The 20681-nt window shown below is 43.4% G+C and overlaps 1 protein-coding gene across 5 annotated transcripts in view; it reads right to left on the reverse strand.

The window, feature by feature from the left end:
• Positions 1–2247: 2247 nt before the first annotated feature.
• The window catches only part of Fam107b (family with sequence similarity 107 member B), a 215900-nt gene continuing 197466 nt past the window's right edge, over positions 2248–20681 (reverse strand). For 4 of the 5 annotated variants that reach the window (XM_041630739.1, XM_041630743.1, XM_041630742.1 and 1 more), the window contains 3 exons: positions 12775–12958; positions 5428–5578; positions 2248–4901 (listed from right to left, as the gene is read on the reverse strand). In XM_041630739.1, the coding sequence (XP_041486673.1) occupies positions 4785–4901; positions 5428–5578; positions 12775–12958 (452 nt within the window). In that variant the 3' untranslated portion in view covers positions 2248–4784. Of the gene's footprint in view, positions 4902–5427; positions 5579–12774; positions 12959–15000; positions 15124–20681 lie in introns of those variants that run through there. The other variant, XM_041630741.1, reaches the window with a different exon arrangement.

Here is a 20681-nt window from a genome sequence, read left to right on the forward strand (position 1 = left end):
GCTCTATGCAAGCAAAAGTCAGCCAAAAAAATGCAGAATCTTGCTCCTTCCGTTAGTCTAAGTCTTGATTGGATAAATTATACTGACATTTGAGGAGAATATGAAAATAAATATGGTCATACTAGAGGGGAATTTTAAATATGAAAATAGAAATGTGTCTAATTTTTTTCTTTGCAGGTGTATATGTATGGTGTGCACATCCTCATGTGTGCACACGTTGTTCGGGTCACATTTACATGTGGAGGTTAGAGATTGATGTTGGGCGTCTTCTTTGATTGTTTGCCTTATGTATTGAAGCAGAGTTTTGAAATCGAACCCAGAGCTTGCCAATTTAGCTAGTCTAGTTAGCCAACTTGCTTGAAGATCGTATCTCTATCTCTTGAGTGCTCGGGTTCAAGGTGGGCTGCCATGCCCAAGTGCCATTTGGACCAAGTGGCATCTAAGTGGGTGCTGAGTATCTAAGTTAGTTATTCCAAGGGGGTAGCTATCACTCAGATCTTTTGTGGAATGCATCTTCTGCGCTAGTTTTAGAGTCCATAGGATAACCTTAGAAAGAACAAATCTTTAAGAGACTTTACAGTGTTCCACACCACCAACTGAACTATCCAAGAGCGTTCTAAGTAGACTTTAAGATCAAGAGTCCAAAGAGCAATCAGGGTTCCCTGACCTGTGGGAAGCCCAAGGACCACCCACCTCTATCCAGGTCTAGTAAGGTGAGCATCCAAACTGCCTAGGCTCCCCCAAAGCCAGTACGTGCAGTAGGATCAAAACCCCACTGCGATTGTTCTTGAGTTCTCAGTAGTCCTCATTGTTCGCTATGTTCATCTAGTCCGGATTTATCTCATGCTTTTTCAGACCCAGGCCAGCTGGCCTTGGTGAGTTCCCGATAGAACATCCCCATTGTCTCAGTGTGTGGGTCCGGGGAGGGGGAGGGAAATGGGAGGCAGTGGCGGGGAGGAGGCAGAAATCCTTAATAAATAAATAAATTAAAAAAAAATAAACCAAAAATAAAATAAAAAAAAAAGAGTCCAAAGATACCAAAAGTTGAGTAAGTGGTCAAAATTTATAATTAGACAGTAAAAAGTGTGTTGTGTAGCTAAATTGTCCAGAATGCCTTCCGTCCTGAAGGCCTGTTCATGCCAAAAAAACAAAAACAAAACAAACAAAAAACCACTTTCATTTATTCTATTTGTGTGGATTGAACTCAGGGCCCTAATGCAAGCTACACAGGTAGAACACCTTGCAGGTTTTAAAAATATTTATAATATCTAATACAATATAAATTAATTAAATAGTAGTATTTTTATTGATAAAATAAGAAAAATACACATGTTCAGTTCATACACAATTTCTCCTCCCTGCCTCCTCTTTCCCTCTGTACCCTTCCGTCCCCAGTAATCCCCCCTTCCCTTTTCATATCTCCAGCATTCTGCTGTCTTCTTCACACTGCTATTTAGACTCACTGACCCCATGTAAGACTTAGGAAGTAAATAAAACCCGTTTCCTCTCCAAAGTTGTAACTAACAATTGCCAGGGGAAGGAGACTCTTCCTGCAGCAAATGCAGCTTTTATGAGTCCTTATGTGTGATGGGCTTTCAGTGATGCTCTCTGTTGACTGACCACTCCTAAAGGAAACCCCGACAACCTCCCTGGTTCACTGAGCCAGACATGGGGACAACTGTTTCTTCAGTATATCCTCAGTGTCCCTTCTGTGGGGAACAGACATTCATTTCCATCTCTGCAGTAAGGCATAACTGTCATGGAGGGAGATTTGAACCTCCCAACTATTCTAACCAATAGTATAATACAGCCATGTGTATAAAGTTCTCCCAACTCACTTCTTTGAGGGTAGAGTGCATGTAACTGAGTAAGCAAAACAACAACAAAAAGCAGAATTACTAAAAACTGTACTATTAACAAGCACTAAGTCTTCCAAAGATATATCTTCCACTGTTTTACTGAGCTCCTTAAAATTCAGGCTATTTGTTACCTGAAAGACCAACAGTTGCAATAATGCCCTATGCTTTATACAAAAGCAACACTTAGAACCACTGATATCTTAGGATGAAATTATCTGCCATATAAGTATTCAGAATCAAAAGGCACGCAGAGAGAAGACATACCTGTTGTCAGAGAGAACTGGTACCCAGGGAGACTTGGAAGCTACCTTTTAATCTCTGAACTGAACAATACTCCTCCTCTCCTGGGACTACAAGTCCACCTTAAACAATGAGACAGACACGGCTGTGTGGTCCAAGCATTGGTGATTTTTATTAAGAATAACTTTGGTTCTAAGAATTCCACCCTTGATTCTGTAATACTTTTCATTAAAAAAACAATTATACAAGAGCAAATACAAAAAATATTAAATTATGAAAACAAATCCATTAAGGCTCCCTTTATATATTATTATGTACACTTAAACGGGTCAAGATTCTCAGAGTAGAAGAATAAAGTCAACTGTTATAGCTTAGAAAGCAAACTACTTTACTAGCAGGAGACTACAAAACACAGATCTATTTTAAGAACACTACAGAGTGGAAAAATGGAGCCTTTTCCCCCCCTAAAAGTGGCTTAAAGCACAACACTGCTCAGATGTTGACAAGTCCTCGGGGTTTGGACTACACAGTGTTAGGAGCAAGGAAAGAGCGATGGTGTTTTAAAATGCAGACTCTGACAAGCCTCACTACCTGTATGCCCCAGGACCCAGCAGAAGCCATCACTTCGTGCTATTTACAAGTCCTCTTTTGGCCAGACCCTATAGCACTAACCACCAAGGAAGATCACAGGTCTGAGTGCAACCAGGAAAGAAATGTGTTTGTGAATGAGTCCCTTGGGTTTAGAAACAGAATCGGCCCTGTTCCTAATGAGCTGGTGATGGCCCTCGAAGATCCTATCATACAGTGGAACTGTTCTCAGGATACACATTGCAAGAGCTAACTTCCAGTTAGATAAAAAGGACTGAGCCGGTCCCAATTTTTTACCCTAACATCTGACATCATTACTCCACACACACAAAGAAAGAATAATCAATGTGCATTGGAGATTTTTTTCCAACAATCAGGAATGAACCTTCTTTTATCAAAAAGAAGGATGACGAAGTTGTCATCCAGTCTTCAAAGGCAAACAATTTTATCTTCAGCATCTCATATTTTATTTAGATAACACTTGCTGATAAGACTAAGAATCCATTTTCACTGTAATCAACTCTCAAGTTTCTCTGCCTAGCAGTGTATTATCACCCATCTATTTCTTAATCAAACTTGGATGGAGCTTGGGCCTGTTAACTACCAAACTGGGTGCTCCCAGTGAAAGCCAGCATCTAGTGTGCCAATCAAGGATTCCAGAGCACTACACCCAGCATTCTGTGCATCATGAAAGTTTGGAAATAGAAGTCTTCAGTGTAGAAATTACTGGCTAAATCATTTCTAGGGAGAAGCACTAAATACAAAAAAAAAAAAAAAATCCCATGCCTGCAGTATAAAATATATTTTGCATGGGAACTTTCATATTATTTCTAACTTAGATGTCTCTTTGAACAGCATGCTAGCTAGCATGAGGAAACTGAGCAGCTCTGCCCGGCCCCTCAGCTTTTCCTGAGAGATGAAGCACAGTAGTCAAGACCATCCCTACCAACAGCATCATGCTGAGAGAGCACAGAACAGTCGTTCTTCAAAACAAACAGAGGGGGAAAGAAACACGTGATCGTTCATGAGAAATGTTTACAGCTATGACTCAAAGACACTCAAAATGTAAAAAGTATAAAGTCTTCCACTAAAACCTCCTAGAAATGGATCTCTATTTGTATCATATTCAGTATCTAATGGCTTCGTCACTCAGTCCTCATGGACAACCCTCTATACTGCTCTCAGGAGAACTCAAATATCCGGCCTCACTATGGGACACAGAGGCTGAGTTACACACTCTAGTTCAATCCCCCAAAGAACTAAGGAATTGCTTCATCTAAAAAGACAAGTTGAGCAAGAAATCATAAACTAAAACTGAAGAGAAAGCCTATGGTCATCAAAACAATAAAGGAACAGTCACAATGTGCCTTCTTGGAAGTGGAAAGGCAGCATGTGGCATATCATACTGAGAACCTAGAGAAATTATACCAAGTTCGTGATGGGCGCTAACATGTCAAAACTTCTTATCCTATTTCTGAATTTCACTGTCAACCAAGGAAACAGGTATAGTTAAACATAAATGTTAAAGACTAACATCTTCCATTCTTAATTTGTATTGTGAGGGGGGTATACATTAAACAAGAAAATTCTGGGTTCTCAAAATGAAATACAAATATTTGACATGACAGATGAAAAGCATTTTGATGCAATCAAAATGGTCTCACAGTTAACCAAAGGAAGGATTCCACACAATTTCTTTAGTTTTGAAAAGAACAAGGCTCTGTGTCCCACTAAACTTGGAATGGAAAAAAAAGCTGAGTAGCGCAACCCTCAAGTGTTATTCCAGTGTCCACTTTCTAGTTCGCTTGCTTTTGTGTTTTGCTTTGTTTAAAGTCTCTAACCACAGGTGCATGATAACACATGTGCTATGTGCTGGTCAATGTCGTTCATTTGGCGAGTGGGAATAGCAACCGTCAAAGACGATTCATCTAGCATGATACGATGGCAAATCAAACCCGATCCTTTTTGATAGTCAAAATTCTCAGCTGTCTGGGTTCTCTTCCTCAGGACTTTGGCCCAAGACGAGCGCTGCAGAGGTACCTAGACATGGCTCCTACAGCGATGGTGGGGACACGCCAGGTCACAGGCAGCCTGGGCCTAGGACTCTTGGGCCTGGGCCACCTCCTGGCCTGTTCTCCTGAGATTGCCTTTCACCTTCACAAACTCCGGGGCGTTTTCTTGTTCTTCTTGCAATTTCTGCTTCTCCAGTTCAAGCTAAATACATTAAAAAAAAAAATTATTTATATACTGGGAGGCTTTTTAAAAGAATCCCAACTTTCAGGAAAAATATCTATGTGTGTGTGTGTGTGTGTGTGTGTGTGTGTGTGTGTGTGTGTGTATTTGAACCGATTCTGGTCAGCGTGATTGGTCTACTTAGCTGGCTTGGTCTAGGATCCCTTGTCTACTTGCAAGTCCTGGAATTCCAGGGTGGCTGCCACAACACATCCACCCCACACTTACATAGATTCTGGAATCTGAATTCAGCTCCTGTTGCCAGCCAGTGCTTTGGGCACTGAACATTCTTCCCACCCCTCTGGTTTGCTTTGGCCTCTAGTGACTCTTTTAGGTTTCTAACAAAAACTGAGTGTCTGCCTTCAATGGGATTTATGCCTCGCACTGTATTTGCTCCTTGTTTTTCTCTCAGGGTACACACATGCACATCTGGCCTGCTGGAATTCTGCTTGCCCGGAGTCCAACAACCTAAATCCTCAGAGCTAGACTGTTTTCATCCAAGCTTTACCTGCTCCAACTTCTGCTGCCGCTTTAATAGTTCTATTTCCAGATCAGATTTTTTCTTCTGTGCTTCTTCCTCCTTCAGCTTTATCACTTGGTCCCGTTTTCTCCTCTCCATCACCTTCTGCAATTCTGGTTTATTCTGAGGGGCAAGACCCCTACAAAAAAAAAAAAAGAGCAGAAGAAGGAGGAGGAAGAGGAGGAGGAGGAGGGGAGGAAGGAAGGAAGGAAGGAAAAGATGGAAAAACCATTAGCTTAATCTTTCAGGAAAAAAACGTAAACACAGCCACACAAGACACAACAAACCAGTCTATATTTCACACTTCCTAGAAAACCACACACACACACACACACACACACACACACACACACCATTCTGCCATCTCTCTTACCTAGATTTTTTTTTTTTAAATCACAACAAAATTTTTGAAGTTGTTTAGAGAATGAGGATTTGGTATATTCCACCTCTGATAATAAAGGATACACTGTTAAAATAACACACACATCTCTTCTTTCCCTATCTTCACTAGCAGGTGAAATTGCTGTATATTCTAATGAAAGGAGGGAGATTACTTTTATTATTTTATGGTCTATTTCACAATTACCAAGAATGAACAGGAACAAAACTGCACACAGGGTGTCAAGGAAATTAAATCATTAATCAGCATAATCAAAGTCCATTTGAGTTCCGAGTATCACCTAACCAGGTGGGTGTGAAGGCATACTGTAATTTCAGCATACAGAGAGGTCAGAGCAGGATACTAGCCTGGGTTACATAATAAATGCTGTTTCAAAAAAAATCCAAAAGTATCATAAAGGAAAATGAATAAAGACTTCCTCAGTTTTGTGAATAATAAGGTCTCAATATGAAACTATAGACAAAATTAAATTTTAGGACTAAGAATTTAATTATATGAATAATTTAAATTTCAGACATCTCCCTATATTTCACTGGCAAAAATAACTCCAATTATTAATAAATTTTTTCTGGGTTATACCAAAGTTGCCAAGCAAACTTTGATGTATGATTAAGCTGATATCCACTGCAATACAGAAATGGGCTTAGCTATGTTATTCATTTTCTGCTCAAAAACTTTACAAAATGGAGATGGTAAGATAAAATATTTAGTGACAGAAAATATTAGAAAAAAATGGTCCTTCTGTGATAACAGTCAAGAACACATATACATACATACATATATATATCTTAAATTTTATACCAGCACATCAATTAACTTTCTTATTTTTTCATTTTTTAAATATTTTTTCATTTAACTTCCTATGTCGATGAGAAAGTAAAGAACCACCTGTAGCCTTGCTAAATCCCCAGAACAGACTTCAGACTTGATGTCAAGACTAAAATTTGTCTCTCTGAAGTTTGGAAATCAACCCTTCAGCCCTAGAAAGGAAACGGTAGGCTCTCCTCATGAGCTCTGACAGCTATACAAACAAGAATGGCCAACCACGTCAAGACTGACCAGTGATCAAGGACTGACCAGAGACCAAGTTCCTGGTGGGCAAGTGTACCTAAGACCAAGCAGTTCCCACAGAGCAACCTAAGGCTGTTACAGTGAACAGAGCCGATTGTTTAGTGTGTGCTTGTTGCGGGAGGTCCTTCCACTCCTCCAGCCTATAGCCGCTGAGATACCAGCCCATTGGGGCGTGGTCTCTCTCCCTTTAAAAAAGAAGCCACTTCCCTCTCCCCTCTCTCTTCACTTCCTGCTCCGCTGGCAACTAGACTCCCTTCCTGGTTGCGCAGAGGGCTGTTGTCTGGGACGGTGATCTGTAAGTTTTTTCCCCTTTAAATAAATACCACCCTATTAATCATAATTCCAAACTGGTGTGGCATTGTTTGCGACTTACGCCTCCATGTGCCCAAGGAGAACCAGCACACAACATCTCCTGCAGCTGGAGTTACATTAATGCCTGACAGGAGTGCTAAGATCCAAACTTAGGGCCTCTAGAGGAGCAGCAAGTGCTCTTAACTCCAGACCTCCAGTCCCAAGCACAGCCAGTCTTTAAAATTAAGATTAGTATTTTATGCCAAAAGGTCGTGAAATATATCAATTGTCATAGAATTAAAAGTTGAATGCATGTCCCAGACTCTCCCCTTTAAGCAAACTGCAAAAGCATCATTTATGGTGTATTCTTGTGGTAGGTATTGTAGTTTGGATCTGAAATCCCCAACACATTCTCAGGATTGGATTAAATCCTATGTTTATTTCATTCCTATTATGCGATGTTGAGATTTAAAATTTTCAGATGCTGATTATGAAGATACTGAGCAAGCTTTTGCATCAATGGATACTGAGAAGGAAGATTAAATGACAATGACGTCCTCTATATATACATAATATATTTGCAATATTTTAAGCCATCAAGTTTGTGATACTTTATTACTGGGAAAACAAACTAATACATATACATTATTTTAATTTAAAAAGGGAGATTTGGAGGCTTTAAAATTTTTTATTACAGTGGGTGGACCAACCCCTCGCGGACCTGACTTCCTTGCTCATGTTCTCCCTCCTTCTGCTCTCAACTGGACCTTGGGAGCTCAGTCCAGTGCTCTGATGTAGGTCGCTGTCTCTATCTCCATCCGTAGCCGGACAAAGGTTCTATGGTGTTATTCAAGATAGTCATCAGTCTGACTACGGGACAAGGCCAGTTCAGGCACCCTCTCCTCTACTACCCAAGGACCTAGCTGGGGACATCCCGTGGACACCTGGGAACCCCTCTAGAGCCAAGCCTCTTGCCAACCCTAAAATGGCTCCTTAATTAAGATATCTTCTTCCCTGCTCCCATATCCACCCTTCCTCCATCTCAACCATCCCACTCCCCCAAGCTCTTCCCAATCCTCTCCTGATCTAATGGGAGATCACCAAAGCCAACTGGACTGGGACTGAACGAGCATGTGATCAAACCGGACTCTCTGAATGTGGCTGACAATGGGGGCTGACTGAGAAGCCAATGATAATGGCACTGGGATTTGTCTCTACTGCATGTACTGGCTTTTTGGGATCCTAGTCTGTCTGTTCACCTTCCTAGGCCTGGATGGAGGTGGGAGGGCCTTGGACTTCCCACAGGGCATAATACCCTGCCCTCTCTTAGGACTGGAGGAGGGCGAGTGAGGGAGTGGGAGGGAAATGGGAGGAGGGGAGGAAGTGGAAATTTTGAATGGTATTATTTATAAGGCAATAAAAATTTAAAAATTATTACATATATTTGCTTGTTTTTCTGTATTTGTATGTGTGTGTGCTCACACATGCCGCAGTATGCACAAAGTGCTGGACTCCCCTTTTTCCTGCTATGTGTGTGCATCGAGGACTAACTTGGGTCCTCAGGCTTGACAGCAAGCATCTTTCCCCACTGAGCCAGCTCACTGAACCTGTGAGGCATTTTTAAGGCAGTTCTCTACCCCAGTGCAGCCTCCCTACCAGCGCTGATGACTCCTGCCCCAGGAACTCTCTATAAGCATTTCTCTCCTCCTGGGTCACGGGATTGGGATTTTGTTGGTTTTGGCGCCAGCACAAGCAAGCCAGCTGCTGGTATAAAATTCCAAAAGAAAAAAGTGGGGGAGGGGTCACCGAGTTAAAGTCTAAGAAGCATTTTAGATGAAAAGTTAATGAAGTTTGTGAAAAAGAAGATAAAGCCACAGTCCATCCTAATTTTACCAAATACACGTTTTCTAGATTACAGGTTACAAACTACTCTGCCAAAATATTATTAGCAGCTTGGATGATACTGATGCTAAGTATAGGACTCAGAGCAACCAGACCTGCCTGTCTCTTTCTTTTAAACATTATTCTTTGTTGTGTTCTTCTGCACCCCAATCCCACTCACCTCCAGTCCCTCCATACTCACCCATCTCACCCCTGCAGCATGTTCCCCCAAATTAATTAATAACAAAACAAACAAGAAAACAAACCACCTCATTCCTTTGTCTTTCCATCGCCTCTTCATTCATCCCACTGGCATCGGGAACTGTGGTGTGTCATGCACTATACACTTTCCAATCAGCCCCACCCGCAAATGTTCATTGCAATGAGTCACTAGTCTGGTTCAAGTCCTCTGACACACCATCATCACTGAACCCTCACCGAAACTCCTCTCAGATATCCTGTGGCTATCGTTCTGCAGGGCTAGTTTCTTCACGTGCTCCAGCAGGTCCTACATGGGGTAGATGATATGGTGGGCCAACCCAAGGCCCAGGATGTGGGTCTGGATGGTAGCTGAGCTGGTCGGTCTGGGCCACTGGAAGTGCTCCCTCAGGTAAGGGGCAGAGCCAGTTCTCCTAGCTCCATGCCATAGGGCCAGGTCTCCCAGTCCCATGGTAAGGGATGGGGTCAGCTCTCCAATGGAGGGTGGGGCCAGTTCTCATGCTGCAGTAGGGTCAGTGAGGAGCAGGGCAGCTCCGCACAGCCCTCGGAGTCCAACATACATAGTTCCTATGATCTCCTGTAGTAACATGGGCCATGGACATCATCACAGACCCCAGCTGCAGCAGGAGCACAGGCTCACACATGCCCCTTAGCAGCAGTTCAGGCCTGGATGTAACCATGGCCCTGGTGGCAGCACAGGCCACCCAAATTAGTACGGCCCCAGCAGCAGCAAGGCCCTAAGACACCAACATGGTCTCAGGTGGCTGTCTAGACCCTGAGCAAAGACCCTGGTGACCACAGGAGTTACAGACATCTGATGATGTTACAGACTTGCTGACGCTGGGCCACAGATCCAGACATGGTCCATGGTAACAGCCTGCACTGCCAACCAGATCAGCATGGCCCTCAGACGTAACATAGCCACAGGCTGGCAGCCCAGACCTCCGGCATCCATGTGGCCTTTGGTGGTACAGAGCCTGCTGTGGTAGGACCATGGACCCAGACACGGTCCTTGGTAGCAGTGCATGTCACTCAAGTTACCATAGCCCCCATGGCAGCATGACCCTCAGGCACCAACAAAGCCCCAGGTTGTGGCCCAGACCTATGACACTGGCATAGCTTTCGATGATATCATGAGCCCTGGACAGCAACACAGCTCCTGGCTGTGAGAAAGCCACTGACCCAGACATGGCTCTCAGCAGCAGTCCTGGCCCGCCTGACACCATGACCTCAAATGATAGCACAGGCCACCAAAATCAGCATGGCCCTTGGGTACCAACATGGCCACCAGGTCCTGACCTAGACCTGGGCATCAGTGTGACCTTTGGTAGCAGCGCAATGTGGAAAGGTCATGGGCTTTGAGTTTCGAGAGAAACGGTATGATCATAGTTCACTGTTTAATCTGAATTGCCTTGAGATACTGGCCAAGCTGCCTCTCTTGAGATTTGTCATCTAGATAGTGAAGAAAAAGAAAGCCTTTAATAGAAAATTGATTAATAATAATATCCATTAAAATAAGTACATATGAGTGATAAAATGGACCACATCCACCTTCCCTATTCATGTGGCACCATCACACATGCACACTGCTGATTCCTTGAAAGATTCTGACGACCGAAAGTGCATTTAATAGTTTGGGGGGAGCATTTTTTAAATTAAAAAAAAAAAAGAATGTATTTCGCCTTCTGTTAAAGATACAGCAGGTTTTTCAATGTAAAAATCTTACATTATTAGGCAATACATAACTGGTTTTAGGATAAAAACTTGTTTATTAGCTTTTATTTATCTTCTATATCATATATTCTTTAGATACCATGGATTTTTTAATTTCTAAATTTTAGTGCCAAATAATGGCTTGATATATGTAATACATATGTTCTGTTTGGTTCATGGGTAACCAGTCTTGATTACTGGTTCACGATGTGATGAAAGTCTGTTCTCAATACAAATATTTTACCTTATCCATTCCATGTGAATTAGAGAAACTCAGAAAGCCCAACTAAGGGCTAAGGACTCTCTCAAGATCACAAAAGGGGTTTGGAATAAAAGGGGAGAGAAATAAAAGATTCCAGCTGTTTATAGAGATTAAGCCAATACTATAAATTAGAAAAAGAGGCAAGCAAATGAGAGGAATCAGGCAATTAATGTAAGTCAAACATGGGAGACTTGATCTTTGCATAGCTACACACTTTAATCCCCCAAATTAGCCTGAGTTGAACTTGCTTTGAGCATCTTTCTTTGGAGCTTCTTGTAGATCTTTTCATGAAGGCTTAGCAGAGTCATAGGGATGAGTAACCTACAATCTCACAGATCTGAAAACAATCTTATGTAAGCTTACTCATTCTTCAATAAAGTGACCCTGCATCTTTAACTATCCCTGCGCACTGGTCTATTCTAACGCCACTTAAAAAGCAGAGGACCTTGGCTGGAAAGATGACTCAGTGGGTAGACGGACTGCCGTGTAGGCATTAAGTACTTGAGTTTGAATTCCCCAGAACTCACAATTACAAAAAAAAAATCCCGTCGCAGTAGCAAGCACCTGTAAACCCAGTCCTAGGATGTGGAGAGATGTGGAGACAGAAGGGTCCTGAGAGCTTGCTGGCCAGCCTGTCCACCAACCAGACAGCTCCACATTGAGTGAGACACCTTGTTTAAAGCAGGAAAAGGTGGGAAAGCCCTGATGTCAACCTCATCTCTACACATGCCTTCCCACACACTACACATAACACGCAATAATAAGTAAACAAACATATAGCAGGATCCAGTCCCAGAATCCAGAGGCATTCAGGCCGAGATGGAAGTAACAGTCTGCAAAGGAAGACTAGAGGTATTTTGCTTCCTTTCTAAAAATTCAAGGGAAAGAGGAAAACGATGTAAAACTACATAAAAGAAACCAATAAAGACACGAAGAAGAATATTCTTATCTGTTAAGTCTAGGAAGTCTCCGCAACTAGGAAACACTAGCACGGGCAGGATGTAAATCTGATTCCTACACTTTCCAAAATGTCAGAGATTTAAAATTATAAAACATTTCTCTTCTGCTTAGGACACTCTCTCCCACCTTTAACCCGGTCTCTTCCACCCATGTTTGAAAATAGCATGCGTGGGCTCAGCAAGTGAAGGCACTTGCTGCCACGTTCTACACCAAGTTCGATCGCTAGGACCCACATGGTGGAAGGAGAGGTGTCTCCAAGTTGTCCTCCACATGCACGAACACAAGCACAAAGAAAATAAATAATAATGCTCCTTAAAATATGCATACATTTGGTAAGGGACAGTGTAAAACCCCAGCAGTGGCAGCCACACCTGCAGAAGCTTTGTGGAGAGACAGCTCTGGGATATTCATTAAAAGGATGCCTTTAATATGGCAGACAAGCAAACAATCCCTTGAAGCCTTTGTAAACACAATTAAAATAAAACCTGGTTACCTTAAAAATTCTTGGAGGAAAACAATGCTCAGGAAACTGTCATACCTTTTTTGATTCATAAGGAGCTCTCTGTGGAGGTCTTGATGTTTTCGGGATGTTTTGACAGGGTTGATTAGTTTCTGGGGCCTAATTAGTTCAGGATTGTCATCCTCTATGTAGTCTGGCTCAGCCATGATGTTTCTTGGATTGAGATAGAAGTCTCTGGGGTCAGTGTCCTCAAGCAGGCTGTCTGAAACACAAAGAGAAGGTCCATTTATTTGATGCTCAGGCCCTAAGAGCTGTGCCCAGTCTGTCATACTAGGACATGCTGTCCTCCGGTGTCTATTTCAGGGACATCATCAATTAAGCCTAAGGATTAGAAAGCAACAGGGCAAAATAAAACCTCACTTCTCTGACCTCACTCCTCTCCATGCCAATCACACCCTGAGTTCCAGTCACATAAGACACTTTCTGCCCCCACATTGCAAGGCAAGCTCACAAGAAACACTTGGGTACCAGCTCTTTCCTCAACCTCAGCAAATGAATCCGCACTACCCGAGCCTGCAAGGAGACAAAGCTTCTAGCACTCGCATGGCTAACAGGCAGCCTGTTCCCTTCCATCCACTCATCTATTCTCCGGGCTAGGACTGAGGGAGAGCTAAGGAAGGGAAGGCAGGTGACCTTGCAGCAAGATCCCTTTGGGGACATATAGAGAACACGTCTCTGGAGTACAGCAGAACAACATGCTGGCATACTTGAGCAGCGCCACTGAACCCCTTGTCTGAGGCTTCCTCCCTGGCTCTCTCCAGGCCTTGCTGGAGCTGTCCACTCTATGGCTCCAGTGTTTGCACCCCCTTCATGGAGAGGCATCTATCTGTCTCTCCTTTCTTAGACACCTGTAACTATGCAGGGCTGTGTGCAACATGCAGTGGGTGTTGTGACTACTATTTCATGACAGAAGACAAATCCCACTGGGGGCTGGAGCAAGAGGACCAGGACTGGCTGCAAAGTAGAAGCCAGGCCCGGGCTGGCATCAGTAAAAACCTGCCATGCATGCCAAATACATTCCTTGGTGCTGACCCCATCCCTGCTCCCTGCCCTCAGAATAAACCAGATGAATATTTCATAATAATTAACAGGAGATTTGTGCTTGCCTGTCCCAGTTCAGTGACTTTGATTTTCAAACTCAAAATCAGATAAGGACCGGGCTACAACTGAGTATCCCAACCTTACCTTCTCTGGAAAGCACACGGTGATAACTACTAACTCTGGTTATTACTACTTACCACTGGGTCAGAGAACAGCAAATGTATGGGAAGAAGAGCCACACCTAAATGGTTCATATCCAGCACTACCGCCTTCCTGAACATACACACCACGACACAATCCAGACACAGGGTAATCACAGGTTTCTGTCCATTCTCTGCAAGGACAAGGGCCACCTCTCCTCCAGTTCTAATCCCCAGTCCCCTCAGGTACATGGAAGATGGTGAATTAACACTGAATATATGGAAATTTGTACTACAAAGAATGAAAAGAGCTCCTCCATGAACGAGCTCTTAGTTAGTCCAATGTCAGCTTCTACCTTTACTTCTGCCATGAAGCCACCCAGCACAGATGGTTAAGGGAGGGGTGGGCTAAGTGGAGGTGGAGAGAGGAGAGAATGCAGGCATCTATCCACAGACTCCAGGGCAGACACTGGGGAAGAGCAAAGGTATTCAGTGACAATCAAAGCAGGAGTCTGAGTTTCAGAGCTAGTCTCCCTGACACCCGCACTGTCACCAGTGGGCTAGGTACTAAGCACCAAAGCCAAAACTAGGCAAAGTGACAGCCAGCTACCACTAGCACCTCAGTAACAGCACATGCAGGTACAGGGCCACATCCCACTCCAATGGCCCTAGAAACGAAAGACTCAGGCTCTTTGACAGAGGAACAAAACTTAATGTCTTGTTAGTGCTTATACTGCTAATGACATACAGCTAAAAACAAATTGCAAGTCCATTACTCTCAAAACCTAGGTATGCCAAACTGCAACACCTAATGTTTGTTTAAGGCAAGTGCTGTAAAAAGATCCAAAAATTAACATGAAAATAAACATATTAGACACCCATAGAATAAGTCAAGTAAAATAGAAAATTAACTATAGCTGCATCAATTTAAATATTTGAGGTAACATTGCATTTAATATTAAGGCTCAAAGCTACAAAATGAGGAAAACATAAAAAAGAACCCACACATTCCCTAGGTGCTGATAGAACTCCTGCAACCTTAACCAGAAAGAGAAATACAGACCTTGTATATAGGGAGTGAGGGAGCCCATCATAGCCAGCCTGACTTTAGCACCGCTGCTCCTGGGAAAATATGACTCTGTGCTTGAAATCTCAAATGCACAAGGCACAGCTCTCCAGTCCTGACCTGTCTAAAAAAGTCCAGAGCAGATTCATTCTAGTTAATCAGTAGACAAAGCAAGCCACCTGTTTCCATAAAAGGACCTGCTTCTCTACTCCAAGCCATGACATCCATTCAATGCAGAAGAGACTCCAAAGGTCAAAGTTACAAAGGAAGGAAGGCTGGGAATGGACTGAGGCAGACAACGAAAGAATAGGGCAGCCTCACCTCCAGGTGAGAGGAGACTTGGGTTGGACACTAGAGTACAAGTGGGTGGCCAGCGCAGGTGTTTATGACGTCTCTTTCAGACTTTAGCTTCAGAAGGCCTCCTCCCTGACAGCAATCGTGGGATGAGACGTTCAGGGGTGCTCCTGCTAGACAGACAAGACCCTGAGGCAGTGGGGTGGAGCTCCATGAGTTCTTCTCTAATCAGAGCAAACACTGTCTTTAATTTTCTCTGTCTTCGAGTAGGGGAGTGGGCACAGGAGCTCCAAGTCCCATGCATAGACCCTGAGCCTTCTGAGACCCAGGCAGTAGGCGTGTGCAATGTACCTCCTGCAAACTACTGTACAGGAGGTGGAAAGGGGTGAACTAGCTTGAGGCAGCTCCTCCCTGTACCCTCATGGTTGTACCACAGAGTGGCTGATGCAGGAACTAGATAGGGTCACTTCTTCGCTTCCTGGAGCCATGACAAGAGGAAAGAGGCAGCCATCTCTATGGTTTTCCTACCTGACTCTTTCCTCTGTCAGCCATCCTGTTCACAGTCACCCAAGGCCGACAACAGAATCCTGGACATATGGCAATATGTCTGTCTCGCAGGGCCCATGCTCTGACTGAAGTAGCACAGGCACTATGTACTGTACCTTCATTGTCCTTGGCTGTCCGCCACCAGGCAGCCTGGGCCACTGCTGATCCCTCTAGCAGATATGATAGTCCTTTGCTATTCCGTACACCAATCCTCACACCAAACCATATCTCATTTGGCCTCTCGGATGCAGACACACATACGCCACTGTTTTCCAGAAAGCTTTTCCTAATTTGCTGACTATAATTAAACTCTGGCCTCCAACAGCTATGGAACCATCTTCCCTCCCTTTTTCTAGTGTGCACCAACAATGCATTACAGAAACATCTGCATGTAACTTTTCATTGCTTTATTGCAAAGACTGTATCTCTTGACATTCTTCAGTCACCTTGGATTTGTTTTATGAGCATTTATTAGAAGTAACCAAGTCAGGGGTAAGACACCAGTAGAGGGAGCCCCTGAGCTACTTGACTTGGCATCTTGAACCTGTGCTCAAAGTAGGGTGAAAAGCCAGGTGGGTGCACCCCTCGTGGTCCCGACTTCTTTGCTCATGTTCTCCCTCCTTCTGCTCCTCATTGGGACCTTGGGAGCTCAGTCCAGAGATCCAGTGTGGGTCTCTGTCTCTATCTCCATCCATCACCAGATGAAGGTTCTATGATGATATGCAAGATATTCGTCATTATTGCTCTAGGATAGGGTCATTTCAGGTTCCCTATCCTCAGCTGCCCAAGGAACTAACTGGGGACCTCGACTTGGGCACCTGGGAGCCCATCTAGGGTCAGGTCTCTTGCCAACCCTAAAGTGGCTCCCTTAACAAAGAATTGTGGTTCCGTGCTCCCCTGTCCAACCTTCCTTTATCCCAATCCTCCTGTTTCCCCAAGGCCCCCCCTCCTTCCCTTCTAACTTTTCTCTCCCCATCTCCTCTTACCCCCATCCCACCCCACATCCAAGATCCCAATTTTCTCCCCAGCAATTTTGTCTACTTCCCTTAGCCAAGAGGATAACTATATGTTTTTCCTTGGGTTCACCTTCTTACTTAGCTTCTTTAGATTCACCTATTGTAGACTCCGTGACCCTTATTTATGGCTAGAAACCAATTATGAGTGAGTACATCCCATGTTCATCTTTTTGGGTCTGGGATACCTCACTCAGGATAGTGTTTTCTATTTCCATCCATTTGCACGCAAAATTCGAGAAGTCATTGTTTTTTACCGCAGAGTAGTACTCTAATGTGTATATATTCCACACTTTCTTCATCCATTCTTCCATTGAAGGGCATCTAGGTTGTTTCCAGGTTCTGGCTATTACAAATAATACTGCTATGAACATAGTTGAACAAATGCTTTTGTCATATGATAGGGCATCTCTTGGGTATATTCCCAAGAGTGGTATTGCTGGGTCCAGGGGTAGGTTGATCCCGAATTTCCTGAGAAACCGAAACACTGACTTCCACAGTGGTTGCACAAGATTGCATTCCCACCAGCAATGGATGAGGGTACCCCTTCCTCTACACACTGAGACAGTGGAGCTGATCTATTGGGAGCTCACCAAGGCCAGCTGGACTGTGACTGAAAAAGCATGGGATAAAACTGGACTCTCTGAACATGGCGAACAATGAGGGCTGATGAGAAGCAAAGGACAATGGCACGGGGTTTTGATCCTGCTTAATGTGCTGGCTTTGTGGGAGCCTAGCCAGTTTGGATGTTCACCTTCCTAGATATGGACGGAGGGGGGAGGACCTAGGACTTACCACAGGGCAGAAAACCCTGATGGCTCTTTGGACTGGAGAGGGAGGGGGAAAGGAGTGGGGGGAGGGGGAGAAGGGTGGGAGGAGGGGGAGGGAAATGGGAGGCTGGGAGGAGGTGGAAACTTATTTTTTTTTTCTCCTTTTCTTAATAAAAAAAAAAAAGCCAGGTGGGACTGATATTGAGGTCTTTAATCCATTTGGACTTGAGTTTTGTGCATGGTGATAGATACGGATCTATTTTCATTCTTCTACAGATCAACATCCAGTTTTGCCAGCACAATTTGTTGAAGATGCTCTCTTTTTTCCATTGTATACTTTTAGCTCCTTTATCAAAAATCAGGTGTTCATAGGTTTGTGGGTTAAAGTCAGGGTCTTCTATTCGATTCCATTGGTCGACTTCTCCGTTTTTATGCCAATACCAAGCTGTTTTCAATACTGTAGCTCTATAATAGAGTTTGAAGTCAGGGATAGTAATGCCTCCAGATGATCCTTTATTGTGTAAGATTGTTTTGGCTATCCTGGGTTTTTTTGTTTTTCCATATAAAGTTGATTATTGTCTTCTCCAGATCTGTGAAGAATTTTGATGGGATTTTGATGGGGATTGCATTGAATCTATAGATTGCTTTTGGTAGAATTGCCATTTTTACTATGTTGATCCTCCCAATCCAAGAGCAAGGGAGATCCTTCCATTTTCTGGTGTCCTCTTCAATTTCTTTCTTCAAAGACTTAAAGTTCTTGTCAAATAGATCTTTCACTTCCTTGGTCAGAAAAAAAAAAGCCAGGAGGGTTCTTCACTGAGCATCAAGCAACCAAAAAGGCTGAGAGAGTAAAGATGTGATAGAAAAGTCTGGAAGTCAAGAGGGGTATTATCCTTACACGAAGTATCTCTTCTAGACATTAACACAAGATATTCTCATCATACTGATGCTAGTGGACCATAAAATCAGGTTTTCTGTTGTTATTGTTGCTGCTGCTGTTTTGTCTATCAAATATGAAGTCAAGGAAAAAAAAATCAGTGCTGGCTCGATTAAGGAAAAATAGAATGCGTTGAGATTTTAGTCAAGGCTTAATTTCCTTGACTTCAGCTCTCCGCCTGTCTTTGAAAATGAATGAAATAATGTGAAAGGAACCTGTTTATTACCTAGGCACCCTCTTTGATCCCTGCCATGAATATGAGTACTTAAGTCAGAGCTATTACTAGCCAAGCTATAGCCAATACCATTACCTATTTTATCTTGAGGTGTAACTCATTTCTTTTGACCATATTTTCTTTCAAACCATAAATTCAAATTAACAATGCACAGTTTTCCTCACTGGTAACATTCAGTGAGTATGTGTGGATGCACAGGGGTGTATTCCATTCCCATTTAGGTGTGTGCATGACATTTATATGTGAAGGACAAAGGATAACTTTAGGAGTCATTCCTCAAGAGCTCTTCACCTTGCTTTGATGCAGGGTCTCTCACACAGGACTCATCAATCAGGCAAGGCTGACTGGCCAGTGAACCCCAAGGGACGCCCTATCTCTGTCTCCTACTGCTGGAGTTACTGGTGCACACACGCCACTACACCCAACATTCTATGTGTCTGGGGAGCATGCTCAGGTTCTCATGTTTGACAATAAGCATTTTTAACTATCAAGTGTTTTCCCCAGCCCAACATTCAGTAGCTCTCAGACCACCATGCTACAAGCAAAAGACCCTTCCAGGAAATGGTAAAAGGTCTATCTATCACACTATCGAGGTACAGATCTAGACACTATCGGGGTATCATGGCTCCAGACAATGTCCTTCCGAGTTAAATAATGATTCCCACTAAAAACATGGAGCCAAGGGAAGAGGCTGAGATTCACTATCAGGCTATTCTGGTCCCATCTTTGCACATCTGTACATAAAACACATAAAATGCAAAGACTAACCTTCATGGTTTGAAAATTAGAATTTACAAATTATGATAGTTTTCATTTGCCTAAATAATAAAAAAAAATCCAATTCTATCTAGAAACCTTTAGACTTGAATCCTAGCTTAGAGAGTTACCTCTTTTGTGGCAATGGATATACAAGATGCGTATACACATACATAAGGCATACCAGAGCCAATCGACACCAAGCAACTAAACTTTTGAACTGTAGCAACTACTCCTGGAATGCTGAAAGTATCCTGCCGCATTCTTTCCGAGAATCTATTCCCCATACTGGCTCTAGAAGATTCTGGCAAGTGCTAGCAACTCTGAGAAACCCAAGATGCCTAAGACTGTAGACTGGCAAACTCAGGCCTGGGTCAGCCTGAAAACCGGAAGGTGTTTCTTGGATCCATGGCAGTCTCCTCCCTCTGCCCCCAGATTCCCAGACAGACAGGAAAATGAGTTAGTGCAGGACTCTCTCCAGTGGCACTGGCCTCATCTGCCGATGTCTTGAACAGCCTGGCCTTAAAGTAAACCTAAAAACTCAGTGTGGGACCAGGAGCCATCATCTGATACCCAAAGGCATCTGACAAATGCTTGGAGGACCTATGAACACAAACCTGCCCACCCCTCTGGGATTATCGGCGTAAACACAACAGGGTCACTTTTCATATTCTGCCAAGCTCTACTACTTTAGAGGAGCGTTCCCAAGTGGCCCATTTAAAGCAGCGATGAAATCTTGACCAATTTTCTCTCAATATGTTGCTGTCCAAACGCCACACAATGACGTTCTTGGGAAAATGTCCAAACTCACTTTCTCATCAGTTTTTTCACCCCCTCCCCCAGTGTATTTTTAAACAAGGCACATACTTTATATTTAGAAGATGGGAAAAGGGGGCGGCACAAAGAAGGAAAGCAAGAAACACCCAGAAGTCAGAGCATGTAGTAATAGCCATGATACGCTGGACCAGTGTCAGGCCAACCAGGTGATGATGGGACAAAAGAACACCTGGGCATATACTTATATGTACAGAACAATCAAACTCCTTGTTATTTGCTATCAGGATGGTGTTATCTTTGGAGTGGGTGGTGAAGAGAAGACTAAGGCAGGGATGGGGGATTCCTGGATA

The sequence above is a fragment of the Microtus oregoni genome, unplaced genomic scaffold (genome assembly GCF_018167655.1).
Source record: "Microtus oregoni isolate MIOR12 unplaced genomic scaffold, Mior012 000035F_ref0000213, whole genome shotgun sequence".
Taxonomy (NCBI): Eukaryota; Metazoa; Chordata; class Mammalia; order Rodentia; family Cricetidae; genus Microtus; species Microtus oregoni.